At 42.4% G+C, this 18302-nt stretch overlaps 1 protein-coding gene across 1 annotated transcript in view; it reads left to right on the top strand.

Annotated features, from left to right (window-relative positions):
• Positions 1–2974, top strand: part of LOC123748094 (uncharacterized) — a 208107-nt gene extending 205133 nt beyond the window's left edge. Inside the window, exons 23-25 of the mRNA XM_069303372.1 lie at positions 42–290; positions 1510–1704; positions 2147–2974. Coding sequence (XP_069159473.1) covers positions 42–290; positions 1510–1704; positions 2147–2466 — 764 coding nt within the window. The 3' untranslated portion in view covers positions 2467–2974. The remainder of the gene's footprint in view (positions 1–41; positions 291–1509; positions 1705–2146) is intronic.
• Positions 2975–18302: the final 15328 nt, after the last annotated feature.

Here is an 18302-nt window from a genome sequence, read left to right as displayed (position 1 = left end):
AAAGATTCTTACTACTATAAGATTCTTGGTTATCCTGCCAGTGGTGGTGGGTGTCGTCTTCTCCATCCGGCTCCACCGGCAGTGGCTAGGGCGGGCGCTGGCAGGGCGGCAGGTTGGTGACGTGGGTGGCGTGGGCGGCGTGGGCGGCGAGGAAGGGACCATAATAGCCGTGAAGGGCGGCATGGAGGAAGACAGCGGAAGCATCAGGCTCAAGGAAGACCCCGACGACACATTTCTCAACTGCCTCAAGTACAACCATCTTCAAGCTCACCCTCCAACCCAGAGGAAAGGTAGTGGTTGTGTGTGTGTGTGTGTGTGTGTGTGTGTGTGTGTGTGTGTGTGTGTGTGTGTGTGTGTGTGTGTGTGTGTGTGTGTGTGTGTGTGTGTGTGTGTGTGTGTGTGTGCGTGTGTGTGTACTCACCTAATTGTGCTTGCAGGTGTTGAGCTCTGGCTCTTTGGTCCCGCCTCTCAACTGTCAATAAACTGATGTACAGATTCCTGAGCCTACTGGGCTCTATCATATGTTCATTTGAAACTGTATGCAGTCAGCCTCCACCACATCACTGCCTAATGTGTGTGTGTGTGTGTGTGTGTGTGTGTGTGTGTGTGTGTGTGTGTGTGTGTGTGTGTGTGTGTGTGTGTGTGTGTGTGTGTGTGTGTGCTTTATTATGTAATTTATGTTATAATTACTGCTTAACGAGACGTGAATCATAACGTTTGTTGCACAAAACCTTAACAACCTCTCTAGAATTGTATTTGAATATTTGTTCGTAGCCATTTGCAACAAACGAAGACACCCATCTTGAGGTTATCTTGAGATGATTTCGGGGCTTAGCGTCCCACGGCCCGGTCCTCGACCAGGCCTCCTTTTTGTTACCCCCCCCCCCCCAGGAAGCAGCCCGTAGCAGCTGTCTAACTCCCAGGTACCTATTTACTGCTAGGAAATAGAGGCATGGGCCAAGATGATTTTAAAATCTTTCCCTGCAACACTAGTTATCAGGATTTCAACGTCGAAACCCGCGAGTTGAACATTTCGGAAGATATCTTGGAATCGGTTTGTTAGATTAAAAGGTTCTAAGAGAGAGAGAAATAGAAGTGTAGAATGTTTCCATCACAGTGAGAACAATTGCTTCAACAACCCGAAAGTGAGAAGCCTTTTATATAAAACCTAAAACCCGAGCTCAGCCACTCCTTACCTCTTAACATTATATGGTAGTTATGCTGGTCTAAATAACACTACAAATTGAAACGGCTTTGAAGTAATTATATACGAAATAATCCCTTGCATTAACATTATCTATTTAAACCATGTCCACCCACCCCCCACCACCAGTACCTTTCACTACACTCCCTCCATTTCCATCCACCTGGGCTGTATGGGTCTCGAACCGTGGAACCGTTATTTATACACCGAACCGTTATAACCGTTAACGGTGTATAACCGTTATTTATAAACCGAACCGTTATAACCGTTACTTATACACCCTCCCTCCCCTTGTTAACCCCCAGCAGAAGAGAGCCCGGCTCGTCCTGAGAGCAGCAGCCACCACACCCTCGTGAAGGAGCCGTCAGCAGCTGATGTCTCCGCCAGGGTGCGGGCCGCAGACGCCGCCCCAGAGCCCCTCCTGCCCCAGGACGACCTCAGAGCCTACGCCTACGAGGGCGACGGGTCGTCCGCGGGGTCACTCAGCTCGGCCATATCAGGTTAAAGGCGCCTTGTGCCTCACCTCCTTTCCTGTCTCCTAGTTTATATTTCGTTCTCTGTATAATCCTTATATCCCGACCTCCCTTCCAAGTGATATATGGTCGTAATGGCTTGGTGCTTTCTCCTGATAGTTCTCTTTACTTCTCTGTATAATCCTTGTTTACATCCGGTTCTTCGTAGTTAATTGCCCCTAAAGCATCATTTTTATTAATTATCGTCGTTTCTCCTTTAGATTTATACTGCACTATTTTTTTCAGTATTAGGAAATCATTTACATTAACATTGCAAACAGGTTTTTCTATATCAATTCCGTTGTAACGTTGCCAAAGTAATTTTATTTATATTCGAACATCTCTCATTAGTTTGTTACTGATAACATAATACATGATATGTTAGCGAGCTTTCGGCTGACTGTGGCACGCACGGCATCTCACCCGACAGGTCTGAAAGCTGAGTTGGACGACGATGGCAACATGAAGCCGCTGGTGTCGGAGTTCCTGGAAGTGATGGACTTGCTCAGGAACTTACCCGAGGCCTCAAAGTCCCCCTCGCTCCTCACCAAACTTGACAGGAAGTCGGGTCTTCAAGGCAGCGGCACCCCTGGTGGTCCGGACGTGCCGCCCACGCCACGGAGCAGCATCAAGTCATCCACGCCCACGGCGTGTGGGGCCTCACCCGCCCACAGAAGAGAGACACGACACACGCCCCCGAGACACGCCTCTTCACCTCGTAGTAAAGAGGAACTCTCCACAGCCTGTTGATCGGTTACTGGCGCGGCGGCCTCCGTCTGAACCCACAAACTCAGGGAAACAAAAACAAAAAAATGAGCTATAAATATCACCGCTATCGAACCAAATCCCGAAGAGGGGGGGAGGGGGTAGGGGAAATAATAGTAAATTGTTATAGAAATGGTCTTCGGGCGAGTCTTTGAGTGCTCAGGACATTGCTAAGAGTTGATGAAGGGGGATTGAGTTCTCGAGTGGAAGAGTGTCAAGTGTTGATGCCTATGAGTGACATTGTAATTACACTTGTACACCTTGTATAGCATTTACTGTTTAAGGTAGAATGTAAACCATTATTTCTAGCATTTGTTGATAAATAAAACCCGCACTTTGTGTAGTTGACAGTGAAGCCACTGGAGAGTCAGGTGACGTATCATCCCCTTGTATGTCATGTACATATATTTTCTATTACAAGAATTCTTCAAAATCGCTATTAGTTTTATATGGACTGGAATAGAAATAAGTTCACCATTGCTCACTCTATATATCTCACTCTATATATATATATATATATATATATATATATATATATATATATATATATATATATATATATATATATATATATATATATATATATATGTATATATATATATATATACATAATATATATATATATGTATATATATATATATATATATACATAATATATATATATATAACACCAGATATTAAGACATTGTTTTATCAGAGCTCGGTGTCTGGATGCTGAGGATGATGAAATGACAATATACACCCACCGTAGCAGCTGAGGATGGATGATGAACTCGGAAGTCATGATAAATATGAAAGATGATATCACTCGCACCAATAACCGATGGAGTTGAAGTAACGGTTGTGGTGGCGGTGGTGTCACGTCCTGTGATCCAGCATCCGAGAGGATCCTAAAGATATCTAAGACAGCATTTCGATCATCTCTAAAAACTCGGATTTACGTCAGAGATCCCGCGATTGTCATAAGTCCGAAATGTGAGTGTCAAGAGACGGGGGACAAGCGTTCCAACCCGACATAACAGGGGGATCAGTTCATAACGACCAACGGAAACAGCGAATCAGCTTGATAAACAGGGAGATCAACTTAAAAAAAAACAATTTGTTAAACGGGTGATCAACTTAAAAAGAAACAATTTGTTAAACGGGTGATCAACTTAAAAAAAAAAAATTGTTAAACTGGTGATCAATTTTTTTAAAAATTGTTAAACAGGTGATCAACCCAAATTCAACCTGTCAAAATGTGTTCAATTCTAAATAACCTGTCAAAACAGGTGATCAACCCAAAACAAGCCACCGAAAAAAAACATGCGTCCCCTTGGTTGATCCTGCAGACCAACAGCAGCAATGATGAATATAAAGCACGTCTTTAATCGCCTTTATTATGCGAGATATCCGAGTGTGTAACTGAACGCTTGTCCCGTCACTCAAATGAGATTTTAACAGATTAATTTTTGTGTGTGTGCTATATTGGCAAGGCAAATAGAGTGCCCTTAGATATTTTATACATTTATAGAATATCTATATTAAATGTAATTAAGTTTTAAGTGAGTTTTATTGTTCCTTTTCTTAGTTAATGATTGACAGTTAAATATTGATTTAATGCGGCATACCTCTTTTCACCCACAAAGTCCCTCTTCCATTATCTTTGCCCCCACCCCCTCTTTCCTACCCCGTTCCTCCTCCGTAGTTCGTCTCCCCTGCCCATTTTAGCGGGCCTGTCGTCTCCTCTGCCCATTCTAGCAACTCTGTCGTCTCCTCTGCCCATTCTAGCAACTCTGTCGTCTCCTCTGCCCATTCTAGAGACTCTGTCGTCTCCCCTGTCAAATCTAGCAACTCTGTCGTCTCCTCTGCCCATTCTAGCGACTCTGTCGTCTCCTCTGCCCATTCTAGAGACTCTGCCGTCTCCCCTGCCCATTCTAGAGACTCTGTCGTCTCCCCTGCCCATTCTAGAGAATCTGTCGTCTCTCCTGCCCATTCTAGCGACTCTGTCGTCTCCCCTGCCCATTCTAGCGACTCCTGTTGTCTCCCCAGCCCATTCTAGCGACTCTGTCGTCTCCCCTGCCCATTCTAGCGACTCCTGTTGTCTCCCCAGCCCATTCTAGCGACTCTGTCGTCTCCCCTGCCCATTCTAGCGACTCTGTCGTCTCCTCTGCCCAATCAAGCAACTCTGTCGTCTTCTCTGCTCATTCTAGCGACTCTGTCGTCTCCTCTGCCCATTCTAGCGACTCTGTCGTCTCCTCTGCCCATTCTAGCGACTGTGTTGTCTCCGCTGCCCATTCTAGCAACTCTGCCGTCCTCTCAACCCTGCTCATCTGTCGTACATTCCAACTCTTCTTTCCACCTTCTTCCTTCCTCACTCCAGTCCCGGAAGTTTTAGGTCGACTAGTCACGAGGCAGACCAAGTTGGGACACAGCCATCAATCAATGCCGTCCTCCGCAGGAACTTGCACAGAAGAGTTTCAACTAATGACCATTAGGTATTTAAACGCACTTCTATTTTTTGTTAATTCACTGGAAAGCCTTTCACATTAAAAGCTCCTTTAGGACCTTTTACTACCGCATTTAAACACAATAAAAGGAAAAGTTCTGCCGAGAAGTAGATCCAGGAGGCAAATTAAGGAGCAACGTCCTCACAGTTACTTTGATTGGCAGACCAGGGACAAGATTTTTGTTCTCAAGGAAGTCACAAGTAATGGCAAAGTGGCTGTTTGTCATTACCTACAGCAGTCCCTCCTGTGAAGCCAGCTTGTGTCGGAAAAACCGACCCTATTGACTAATATTTAATTCAATAAGCAGAGAATATTGCTGCTGTTTTGTACTTACAAATTAACCCAAGAAATGGTGTTTTAATTATTCATAGAAAACGTGGCTCCAGTGGACTTTTCCCCGGGGAAAAAAAAACGGGGATATCATTGCCATGTAGCCATTAAATTCACCATCAAATAATAATGGGAATTCTTCTTAAAACATCAGTCTCTGGACTGTAAATACCATAAAAACATTTCCCTTGAACCAACTTAATTATCAGTACCAAAATAGATTCCATATAAACCCTCTTTCCACTTCTTGATAAAATGCATTTGGAGAACACCGGAGTGGGGAGGGAGAGAAGGGTGTAGCCATTTTCTCCCTAGACAGTTAAAAGGTGTCGTGTTGAACTCTCGGATACTTAAGGAACAGCAAGTTATTGTCGAAGAATTTATCAGCACAAACTGACACCATCGTTACCAGGAGAGGCAATGTATCCGTACAGTATTTATCATATTATAGGAGCGTTTATGTATTATGTATTCACTGATATGGTTAGGCCGCCTGAGAACTCGCAAAATTTGGTAAGTCTCATATAAAAATATATTAATAATTCTGTTATACAATATCTATTATTAGGATGTTATTTGCATTAGTTATGATGTATACTTATGGCAGGTAATCCGTAACAACCTAAAGAATAATTAGTAACAATTAACATGTGATGTAACAAGTAACATGTGATGATAGTCTCACTCACGAGGAGTATTGGTTGGCTTGTTCATCCGTGTTTATATCTGGTTGTCCAGGCCATTATCAACTATACAGATAAGCTGTACTGGTTTTAATTTTAGTTACTAATCATTTGAAGTCTTTATCACCTAGTAAGTGTGTAGTGAATGTCAACCAATCGAAAATTTCGATTGATAGACAATCAATCAGAATGAGTATAATAATTATGTGTTACTTTGGTGCTTGGTGGTGTGCCGGAGTAGTTTTCCTCTGATTGACCATAATTAAGCTTTCTCTGAGAATGGTCACACACAATTATAGTCAATCATTTTAATGCAGTTATCGATAAGAGCTTCTTGCTGCAGCTCATTATATATATATATATATATATATATATATATATATATATATATATATATATATATATATATATATATATATATATATATATATATTTATATATATATATATATATGTCGTACCTAGTAGCCAGAACGCACTTCTCAGCCTACTATGCAAGACCAAATTTGCCTAATAAGCCAAGTTTTCCTGAATTAATATATTTTCTCTAACTTTTTTCTTATGAAATGATAAAGCGACCCATTTCATTATGTATGAGGTCAATTTTTTTTTATTGGAGTTAAAATTAACGTAGATATATGACCGATTCTAACCAACCCTACCTAACCTAACCTAACCTATCTTTATAGGTTAGATTAGGTTAGGTAGCCGAAAAAGTTAGGTTAGGTTAGGTTAGGTAGGTTAGGTAGTCGAAAAATAATTAATTCATGAAAACTTGGCCTATTAGGCAAATTTGGCCTTGCATAGTAGGCTGAGAAGTGCATTCTGGCTACTAGGTACGACATATATATATATATATATATATATATATATATATATATATATATATATATATATATATATATATATATATATATATATATATATATAATATATATACACAAGAGTTGTTACATTCTTGTACAGCCACTAGTACGCGTAGAGTTTCGGGCAAGTCCTTAATAATCCTATGGTCCCTGCAATACGACCCCCACGAAGAATCGCTATTACAACCAAGTACCCATTTTACTGTTGAGTTAAACAGAGGCTACAGTTAAGGATTTGCAGCTAGTAAATCCTCCCCGGCCAGGATACGAACCCAGGACAAAGCGTTTGCGGAACGTCAGGCGCGCGTCTTACCACTACGCCACAGAGACTGCTATCAAGATCTTTGGCGCAGGATTTCTGTGTCTCTCTCTTTAGTCTTTATTATAGAATAAACAGCGCCTATATACCTTAAGTGGAGATGTGATATCAGTTATATAATATAACGTTATAAAACTAACTATATAAGAGTTATAATAACTCTTCTCAGGTTTATTGAAATTTGTACTTCATTTTTCTTCACGATACTAGTTTAAGTACTTTATTCTCGAATCACCACAAATATATCTAGACTACGCCATTTTAGTGCTATAATTCTTGACTCTTTCTCAAGTACTCGAGTCGACGGGTAGATACTTAGTGTGTGTGTGTGTGTGTGTGTGTGTGTGTGTGTGTGTGTGTGTGTGTGTGTGTGTGTGTGTGTGTGTGTGTGTGGATGTGTGTGTGTGCGTGTGTGTGTGTGTGTGTGTGTGTGTGTGTGTGTGTGTGTGTGTGTGTGTGTGTGTGTGTGTGTGTGTGTGTGTGTGTGTCTAGCATTTGCGTCATTCTCAGAACACTTCATTCAGGTCCATATTGTGTATACGCCCAGAGCTTGCTGTTAATTGAACTAAGAAATTACCCATTATATTTTAACTCTGGATAACGTGTCAAGATGATTAAATTACGTTATAACGGTAATCTTAACACTTAAATCTCTAATTATATCAAGGGGAGCTTTTTATCTCAACTACAGACACAAGACATGCCGTCTGCGTATACCCATCATGAGTTAACCTGTAGTCAACAAATATATATAACCGGTTTACCTCGCTATATCCACCAAGTTGTTGTTGTTTTAGATTCAGCTACTGGGAACAAAAAGTTCCAAGTAGCACGGGCTATGGTGAGGCCGTAGTGGACTTTCCTGGCACAAGAGCGGGGCATCCACGAAGGTCTGGACCCCAGTGATATAGTCCCCGGCACTTGTTGGAGTAGACGGTGTGAAGTGTCTCTCCTCTCGTTGGTTCCTCTGGTTGGTTAGGATAAGGCACCGTAGTACGACAGTTTCTCGACGTTGGGAACACTCGCGTGAACGGGCTGCTGCTACTGCTGCTCTCCTGGCGGTGTCAGCCGCTCCTCATCCGTCTCGCTTTGCGTCTCACTGACACTCCTCTGGCGACGTAATCTGTTTCCGGCGTCAGGCGTTTCTCTCACTTAAGACGAAATAGGGTTCTGGGTCCTCCACCGGCAGGTTCTTCCACCAGCAAGAGGGGTCGTTGTATACGTCCCTCCTCCGGTTGAACCCTCAACCCATTTGAGTCTTTCAAAGATTGAGTTTTCGGTCCACGAGTCCGGCAACCCGTGATTCTATTCATGTAGGGTTCTACACCAGCAGCGTACGGCAGGGGGTACTTAATAGTACCCCGAGATGTGACTGATTGAGAAAAAATGTAGAGCAGAGAATCTAAGATGTCTTATGATTTGATACCAAGAAATATGTCTCGAGATAACCCCAAATAGTTCATCCTTATTCCTATAAGCAGTGTTGAGTTATAGGCAACAAACCCACAACGAAACTATACCTCGCCAACTACAGCTCAACTGTTCCTGGTCAACTAAAACAGGAATTTCCTTCATGAACCAAAGCAGGACTACCCCCCCCCTCATCAACCACAACAAGACCACCCTCCCCTCTTTCATCAACCACAGCAGGACTACCCCCCCCTCATCAACCACAACAAGACCACCCTCCCCCTCCCTCATCAACCAAAGCAGGACTACCCCCCCCTCATCAACCACAACAAGACCACCCTCCCCTCTTTCATCAACCACAGCAGGACTACCCCCCCCCCTCATCAACCACAACAAGACCACCCTCCCCCTCCCTCATCAACCAAAGCAGGACTACCCCCCCTCATCAACCACAACAAGACCACCCTCCCCTCCTTCATCAACCACAGCAGGTCTACCCCTCCCCCCCCATCAACCACAGCAGGACTACCCTCCCCCTCCCTCATCAACCACCAACCACAGCAGGACTACCCCCCCCCCATCAACCACAGCAGGACTACCCCCTCATCAACACTGATATTGGCTAATGAGTCATCAGCGTGAAGAGTACCAGTCACATGAGAACTAATAAAATTAACTACTACGAAATTTTCCTCAACTTTCAGAATTTCCACCTATCAACTCCGTCAAAATTTTACCCATAACCTCCACACCACCCGTTTCAATCAATTCATCATCAACCTCTCCCATAAGATGTTCCCCTATCAACCCCATGACAATTCCGCCCCTCTATAGTCCAACTCTGGTTGTAGTCCATCCATCCAACAAACATAAGTATGTAAGAACACATGTTGTAAAGAACATTAATATTAAATCACCTTTTATGAAAATTAAACTTTTTTTTACTCAGGTACAGGAGTAGACGCCTTCTGCCTCCTGTTATAAAGCTGAGAACTTCCCCTTCCCCATAACTATTTATATGGGGTCACTGCATTGTAAACTCATATAAACAAACGATTTATATTTTGGTAAGCCTTTCCCTACTAGATTTGTCTCCCTCTGGAACACAATCCGCCAATCGGTTTACTCCCAGTTCCCCAAATGCTATAGGGAGAACTGTGGCGAAGATACATGGATTGGTTCCCAGTCAATCCTACCCTTATTTTTGTCACAGAAGCTCATCTTGTAACAAAATCCTGTGTAGCGTGTGTATGGTGTGTCTAACTGCTAGACCACAGAAACAGTCTAATTCCCAGGTATGTACTTACTGCTAGGAGAGCAGTCGCATGATGTGAAAGGAAACGCTGCCAAATGGTTCTCTCTCTCTCTCTCTCTCTCTCTCTCTCTCTCTCTCTCTCTCTCTCTCTCTCTCTCTCTCTCTCTCTCTCTCTCTCTCTCTCTCTCTCTCTCTCTCTCAAGAAGATGTTCAAAGGGTATTAGCCATAGACAAGTTAAAAGGGTCTGGAGATATACCCAAGGTGAGGCTGTGGGGCTCATCCCTGGACTTGGGACTGGCTAAGAGTGTGGGCAAGGAAGCCGAGAGAGAGATATAAGCATGTTAAGGAGATTGTTGGTGCCAAGAAGGTAGTAGAGGCAGGTGGAGATGAAATATCCTATTGTGGGATCTTCTCTACTGATGCATTAAAAAGAGGGAGAGATGAAGAGATTAGAGCTGATTCACGCTGTCGGTTTTGAAGGATGGTGGTGGGATTCGTTAACGATTTCTTGAACACTGATTCGTCAGCACAGATTCGTTAATGACTTCCTGAGCAGGGATTAATTTTATGAATTTTTGAAAACGAATTCTTTGTTGAATTCTTGAATACGGACTCGTTGATGACTTCCCAAACTTGAATTAGTTGATGACGTCTTCAACACTGATTCGCTTTTAACTTCCTGCATGTGGACTTTAAGACTTGGAACGAAAGGGTAAGGGTGTGTGTGTGTGTGTGTGTGACGTGGAATGTATGGGAGGAAGGAGGTGCTCTGTTTTTACAAGAGTTTAGTGCTGACATTTTTTTGACAACACACAAAACAGTGCTTATTAAAAACTTGGTACAATGGCAGCGTTGAGATTTTTGCCTGAATAATGAGATAATACAGAACGGCATTTTTTTGTTAATATTTCAGTGTATATTCCAAAGATTTAGTTATATTTGGCTTTGATCTTATTGGGAGTTATTGGTGTATCATTTGTGTAATGAATCTCATGCTCATCTTTTCTTTTCTTTTTAGCATTTGCTTAACTACTTACTTACGAAAACTAAGATTTGTTTTTAATGTGAGTCGACGCTTTGGTTATATAAATGCGCTGTTGATAAAAAAGTTGAAATTAAAACTAGATTGATATTCGTAAATATTTTCATTCCGTAATTGATCCATTTCGTCGCTCTTTTTCTGTCTCTGTCTCTCTGTCTGTCTCTGTCTCTCTCTCTCTCTCTCTCTCTGTCTCTCTCTCTGTCTCTCTCTCTCTCTCTCTCTCTCTCTCTCTCTCTCTCTCTCTCTCTCTCTCTCTCTCTCTCTCTCTCTCTCTCTCTCTCTCTCTCTCTCTCCCTCCTCTCCTGTCTTTACCCCCTTTCATACTATCTCTCTCTCCTCGTCTCTTCTTTATCCTCCTCCTCGTCTCCTCTCCCTCTCCCTCCCACTCCATCTCCCTTCCTCTACCTCTTCCTCCCTCTCCTTTTCTCTCTATTCCTCCCACTGCATCCTCCACCCCATCCCTCCTGCAGTTCCCAGCAGCTGCAGTCCTGGCAGGAGCAGCAGGAGCAGGACTGGCGAGCTAATGTCTTAATGCTCAGCACGGAGATTACTGCAGGTGTGTGGCCTGGCGGTGTGAAGAGGAGCACTCTCAGTCTTGCCTCTCACATGGCTGCCTCCACCTTCTGGGAGTCTCCCTCTTGGAGAGATTATATGCTTTGATGAGGTCTGGGGATTAATTACTAGGATAAAGGGAGGTGGCTGATTGTAAAAATTATATATAATTATATACCATTAAATATATATTATATATATAATTAGGGGTTGGGGAGGGTGCTCGCCTCTATCCTGGAAAGTCTCTCTGTTCCCCCTCACTCCGTCTTCTGTCTCCTCTATGCCCGCATCCTCCGTCTTCCCTCTTTTCTCTCCTCAGTCCCTCCCTCTCACTTCCTCTCACCCTCTCTGTCGCTCTTTCCTCCCATTTCCATCCCCCATTCTCGCCCTTCCTCTTACCCCCCATCTCTCTATTCTCCCGTTTTTTTCTTTCCTACTCTCTTCCTCCCCCTTTCTCTTCCATGTTTGGCCTTCAATCTCGAACAGACATTTCCATTCATATTTATGTATAGAGGAAAACCCTGGGGTTTCGTGTTTTGTTTTGCGTGCGTGTGCGTGCGTTCGTAACTTGGTGCAGAATGGCCGGAGCGCTTAACCGCTTTTCCACCAGTTGGTCAAAGGTGAAGATAATGCAAAGACCAAGTGACAGGCCAGTTGATGGGCCGGGTGAATGCTTGGTTCAACAGGGTGATGGTCTCAACCTTTATGCCAGTAAAGGGCTAAAGAAACTACCAAAATAATGTTTTGGTCCACTAAAGCAGTTATTTTCGTCTTGCAATATCTTTTTTTTATTTTTCAAACAATAGAATCTATTGAGTAGTCACTTTATAGCCTCGAACAACATAATATAATTCTTGGTTGCTGTGATGATGAATTCTAAACTTTCAAGTTAATTGCTTTTGAACTAGTTAGCTAAAAGTCTAGAGCAGCAAAATAGTTTTCAGTACGACTGTATGTTAACTTAGATTATTGAATCATTGATACGAACTTGTTAAATAATAACCTGAATTAGTTAACTAATTGAGCTCAAAATTGTTTAGTCTTTCAACATACTAACATAACGCTTTCTCCGAATAATTTTAATTCAACATAATCAACAACTTTATTCACACATATCTATTTCGCCCATCTATAACTGGGTTAGTTTACACAAAATTACTATGAATTATTTACTTGAGAAAAGTTCAAAATAACATTACATGAAATATCAAACGATGAGAATACAATTTAAAAGAATGATAAACTACTCATTCGATGAATATATATATATATATATATATATATATATATATATATATATGCGGAAAATCCACAGAGAAATATGAAATGAGGTGAACGTTTCGGCTTTGTTAAAGCCTTTGTCAACACCAGACTGAGTGTTTCAGTCTGGTGTTGACAAAGGCTTTAACAAAGCCGAAACGTTCACCTCATTTCATATTTCTCTGTGGATTTTCCGCATAAAATGATCAGTGTTTTGTGATCGTCAATTGCATATATATATATATATATATATATATATATATATATATATATATATATATATATATATATATATATAACTAATTTCACACCCTCAGCACTCTCATTTAACAGATTCTAGGGCTATTCGGGATTAAAATCACTCCCAGCACAGAGTTCATGCATCATAGATCTGACTTCAATAGTCAGTGTATCACGCATTGTTAAGCTGTATTTCCTGACAATCATGTATATAATTCTGGAAAAGTTGTACTAGCCAGTGACAAGCGAATGCCTGAAAGAGGCAAGTTAATTATCAGAAGAAAGCACTAAACCACTACCACTATATATCAGTTGGAAGGGACGAGGGTAATGATTTGTGACAGGAAGGAGGAAAGGAATGGTTCCCAACCACTTGAACTGTTGGGGATTGAACACCACCCTGCAAGAAGCGAGACCGTCGTTCTACCGTTCGGTCCAATTGCTTGAAAAAACAAATTGAGTGTGCTGGATGGGTGATTTCTTTCAGGCAAATGTAACTCATTTAGTAAAATGATTCTCCAAAATAATTGAATTTTGCACATATATTCATGTTTCGTAAAGCACTTGTCTGAACTGTTACCATATCTAAGCTGAGAACCTAACAGTCTGGACAAATAAATAGCATTCTGGCCAAATCTGAAAGTAAAAAACAAAAACTTTCAGACAACATTGTAGTTGTCTGGGTAAACTTGGAAAATAACAGAATATTTTTGGGAAATAGTCGGAATCAAGAAATTCGAAAGCATCTCGGCGCATTGTTCAACAGCTGTAATAACAGCAGCAGCAGCAGTTGCAACAGCAACAATAGGAAAGTACCACCAACCAATGTAAAAAAAACATAAACAGCATCATCAACAGCAGTAGCAGAAACAACAATAGCATCTGCTAAAATAGCCGCAGAATCAGCATTAGCAACAACAGCAGCAGCTGCATAAACAAGGCAGTCAATACGAACAGCAGCAGCATCAACAGAAGCCGCTACATACCCAATACCAGCATCATTACCAGCAGTAGCAGCATCAACAAACGCAGCTGCATTCACAACACCACCAGCACCACCACCACCACCACCACCACCACCACCACCACCACCACCACCACCAACAACACCACCAACAATAGTCTGAGAGTAACAAGTCAAGACGGAATATATATTGGTCATAAGACTACCCAGCTGTGCCTCCGACCAACCGTGAGAGAGTGTATTAGGCAGAGAAATACAACAAATAAAATATTCCAGTTTCCTCGCATGGATAAACAAAATTCCCCTGTGGTGAGTGCTGCCCAGAGAGGCTCCGGTGCTACGGGTTGCCACACTAGCAGCTCTGGTGGCCAGTTAGGGAGAGGGTGGGGGCCCAAGAGCTGAAGCAATCAGAGGGCTATAATTTAATGTTAGTGACAACCTTAGACAGCTGTGTTAAAAATGGCTGTGTTAAAGTGTAATAGTCGTGATGTAATCGGGTATGTTAGCCGAATCCCTATTAGACGTTCACGGTGAGGGCATTAGTCGCACAGGGAGAGGGTATTAGACGCACTGGGAGTGGGTATTAGACGCACAGGAAGAGGGTATTTAACGCACAGGAAGAGGGTATTAGACGCACAGGAAGAGGGTATTAGACGCACAGGAAGAGGGTATTAGACGCACACGAAGAGGATATTAGACGTACAGGAAGAGGGTATTAAATGCACAGGAAGAGGGTATTTGACGCACAGGAAGAGCGTATTAGACGCACAGGAAGAGGGTATTTGACGCACAAGAAGAGCGTATTAGACGCACAGAGAGAAAGTATTTGACGCACAAGGAATCGAATTTCCAGTCATAAATAATTTCTTGTTTAAACCCTAATATCTCACCCTCTCTTGTCGTCAGAGTCGAGGGATGCCAGCACCAATTTCGACAGGTAATTATAATTTTTAAGGCGTTTTGCCGGAGACACAAGTCTGTGTAGATATTTAGACTATGTATCGTGGTTCATCTTCCTCCAAAGGTCGAACTACTGACCCTCTCCACGATGCAACCCCACAACAGTTGCCTATATATATATATATATATATATATATATATATATATATATATATATATATATAAAACAACAGATAAATACTATAATAAAAGCAAAGGTACCCGATTACCAGAACAAGATAAATTCAGCGTGAGAAACATCAGAGTAACAGTACAAGAACAGAGTAACACTGAAGTTATACACAGTAACTGAAACAGAGGAATATGAACACAATTACAAACAAAACGGTACAAAATATATACAGAAAATGTATAAGCAAACGCAGAAACTCCGGATCACAAGGGAGCCGGTCACACAAAACAAAGCCGGACAGGAGAAAACAACAGGAAAACAAGAATCAAATCACATTAACATACAGTACATTCAACCCGTCCTCTCAAAATAACGTCGGTTTTCGCTCGTGTGCGCGCTATGGCCGAAAACTGACGTAATTTGGAATGAAATCGACTCAAGAAAGTGATATTTTGTCCCGTTTTCTGTTTGGGTCCTCCAGTTTAGTCTGTTAGGCTAGGAGAGGACCCCAACACACCCCAAACCACGTAAAGACAACAAAAGAACTAGAACAAACTCTGTTATGTATCCTTAGGAAACGGACCCTAGAGACGTTCCCTTTCCGCCCAGTAAGCAGCAATCTCATTCTGAGGACGCGGATCCATCTGCGGCCCAGACACGGGCGGCACAGAGACCAACGACACGACACGGGGATGCTTCCTCACGGTAACCTTCAGCACCGGGTCCTTCTTCAGAACGAGAATCAAGTCTCGCCCCTCGCCACCAGTTGTACGAGGAGCGACAACCCCTCCCCCAACCTGGGGAACCAGCCACCGGGGATGCAGAGGCAGCTGGAGAAGACACAGGACCAGGTGACAATTCCACCAAAGGACCCATCACCGTCGCCCACATCACCATCCACAGAAAACGATCTCCCGGAGTCCACAAAATCCCTATCGTCGGCCTAGGCCTCACCACGAGGCAAAGGCAAATTCAAAGCTCGCCGCGACCTCTTGGACACAGGACGCAGGTCGTCGGAACTATCACCCCCGCTAGAAGGCACCGCAGCAGAACCTCCAGTCGGCCGCGCAACTCTACGCAGCGCACGATCCCTCCAGCCGGCACAGCCCCAGGGCCCTGCTTACCAACACAAACCACAACAGGCCAGCTACCCTGGAGCTCACAGGCGACACGTCTGCCTCCGCCAAGACCCAAACGAGCACTCCAAGGCCTGATAGTATATCCACGCTGCCTCAAGGCTTGGTAGTATATCCGCGCTGTCTCAAGGCTTGGTAGTATATCTGCGCTATCTCAAGGCTTGGTAGTATATCCGCGCTGTCTCAAGGCTTGGTAGTATATCTACGCAGTTTCAAGGCCTAGTAGCATATCGACGCACGCTCTCACTATCCTCTCACTTCCCAACAAGCTCCAATAAACTGTTATCGGATTGTTTACAAACCACCACTTCGGTTCCAATATTTTCGCGCTAATATTTCCCATTATTGTGGATTATGCCACTACTGTCCTGGGTACCCGTTGCTTCTACCTGCTGTTATATATTCAAAATATTCTCATATTTTCCTGTCACTACATCTCTAAATTTTTGTTTGCATTTGCGGGAATTTTAAGGCAGGAAAACAAACAAATTCTTCCCTCCTACAATGTCATGTATGGTGTTACCTCTCGTCTCATGGAATATATACTTAGTTTTTTCTAAATAGACGGATAAAAGTGGGACGAATTGCGTGCATTCTAAGCCATTAGAATACATAATTAAAAACGACACAAGCCACGAAAAACTGATGAGTTCCTTTTACCATTGTTTGCAAAATTCATCAAAGCAGGCAATCAACAACATGTCTCTTAATCATCATAAAAGGCTGCTTCTCAAGACAGGAGAAACTAGTCAATTTTATGTAAGGGCTTTATATCTATCTTTTATACATTCTATATAAACTGAGGATGGGCTAAGGAGATTTTTAGGGTGGCGTAAGCTAAATAGTAATATTTCCGCGAAACGCAGAGTGGTGCGCGCCTAAGGAATCTTGACTAAGACTCGGATTTTTTAATTAAAGACTGACACACAGTGTGGGGTAATCAGTGTTTGGCTAGACAGATTGCTTGGTTCTACAGCCACACGCCTTAATTGATGAACTGGCTCTGCGCTCCCAAGGGCACCATGTCTCTGAATTCATAATAAAAACACCGAGCCCGCTGATGTATTAAATGTATTTTAACAGATATTTTTATTATTGTCATATGGCAATATACAGTTTCGTTTGCACGTGGATGAGACGACTAGTTGACCTGGAGTATCGTATACGTGGCAAAGTGAACGCTGTTTCAAGTATACAATCATCCTGATAATAAAGAATATATATTTTTGGAAACTTGTATTTACTACATCTGACCAGGGATTCTGGGACGTGCTAATGTTATCACGGCGTTTAAATCAATAGGTTGATGTGGGTGTTACCTGGCCATGATCCATATTTATTATCTTTTACTTAAGGTTCGCCTTAGATTCGAAAGATCATTTCCTTGGTAAACCAATATTCTGGAGTTTCCCAAGACACAGATGTTTGGCTTTATTGATGATAATTCCTTTGATGATAATTCCTCACGTATTGCGTACACCTTTTCTAAATATTAATATTAAAGCAAATGTTTGTAGGAGAATCCTGATATAGAAGAGTTGATGAATATTAAATTAAATCCAATGTGTGTGAAGGAGAAAAGATTATTTAAGATATTCCAGCAAGAATAACAGCATTAGAATACGATAGAAAGATGAAGGATATAAGTTAGAGTGCATGAAATATTTAGAAATTGAGTTTGGAGAAGTTGAGATGGAGATTGGGTGATATTGAAGTCCTTTGAGCAAAGGTTTGGAGGACCGAAAAAGAGCTAGAGGATGCCCTGTGGGATGAGGGGAAAGGGAGGGCTTTGAGTGGTAATGGAGAGAGCTATGAGGTTTAAGGGAGAGAGAGAGAGGGCTAAGGAGGATGAAGGAGGGAGATGGGGGCAGAATTGGAGAGAGAGAGAGGTTAAAAGGCGCGAGGAAAGGAGGGGAAGGGAGGGAGAGAGATATAAATCTAGAAGGTGAAAGGTAATGGGAGACAGTGGGTGAGGGAGAGGAAGAGTGAGAGGGCCAGAGGATGAGTGTGGATGAAACAAAGAAGTACTAACCCACGAACGCGAGAACCGGAACGAAGTGAAGAGAATAAATTAGCTCTGAGGAACTCACCAAATAATATCTTGAAGATTAAAAAGTTAAGAAAGTCGAGTAAGATGAAGTGCAGAGGAAAGGAAAAAAATAGCCTGAGAAGCGAAAATGAACTTACTGCGTCTGGTGGAGAT

This window comes from Procambarus clarkii, chromosome 5, assembly GCF_040958095.1.
Source record: "Procambarus clarkii isolate CNS0578487 chromosome 5, FALCON_Pclarkii_2.0, whole genome shotgun sequence".
NCBI lineage: Eukaryota > Metazoa > Arthropoda > Malacostraca > Decapoda > Cambaridae > Procambarus > Procambarus clarkii.
This window is presented reverse-complemented; position numbering and strand designations above follow the sequence as displayed.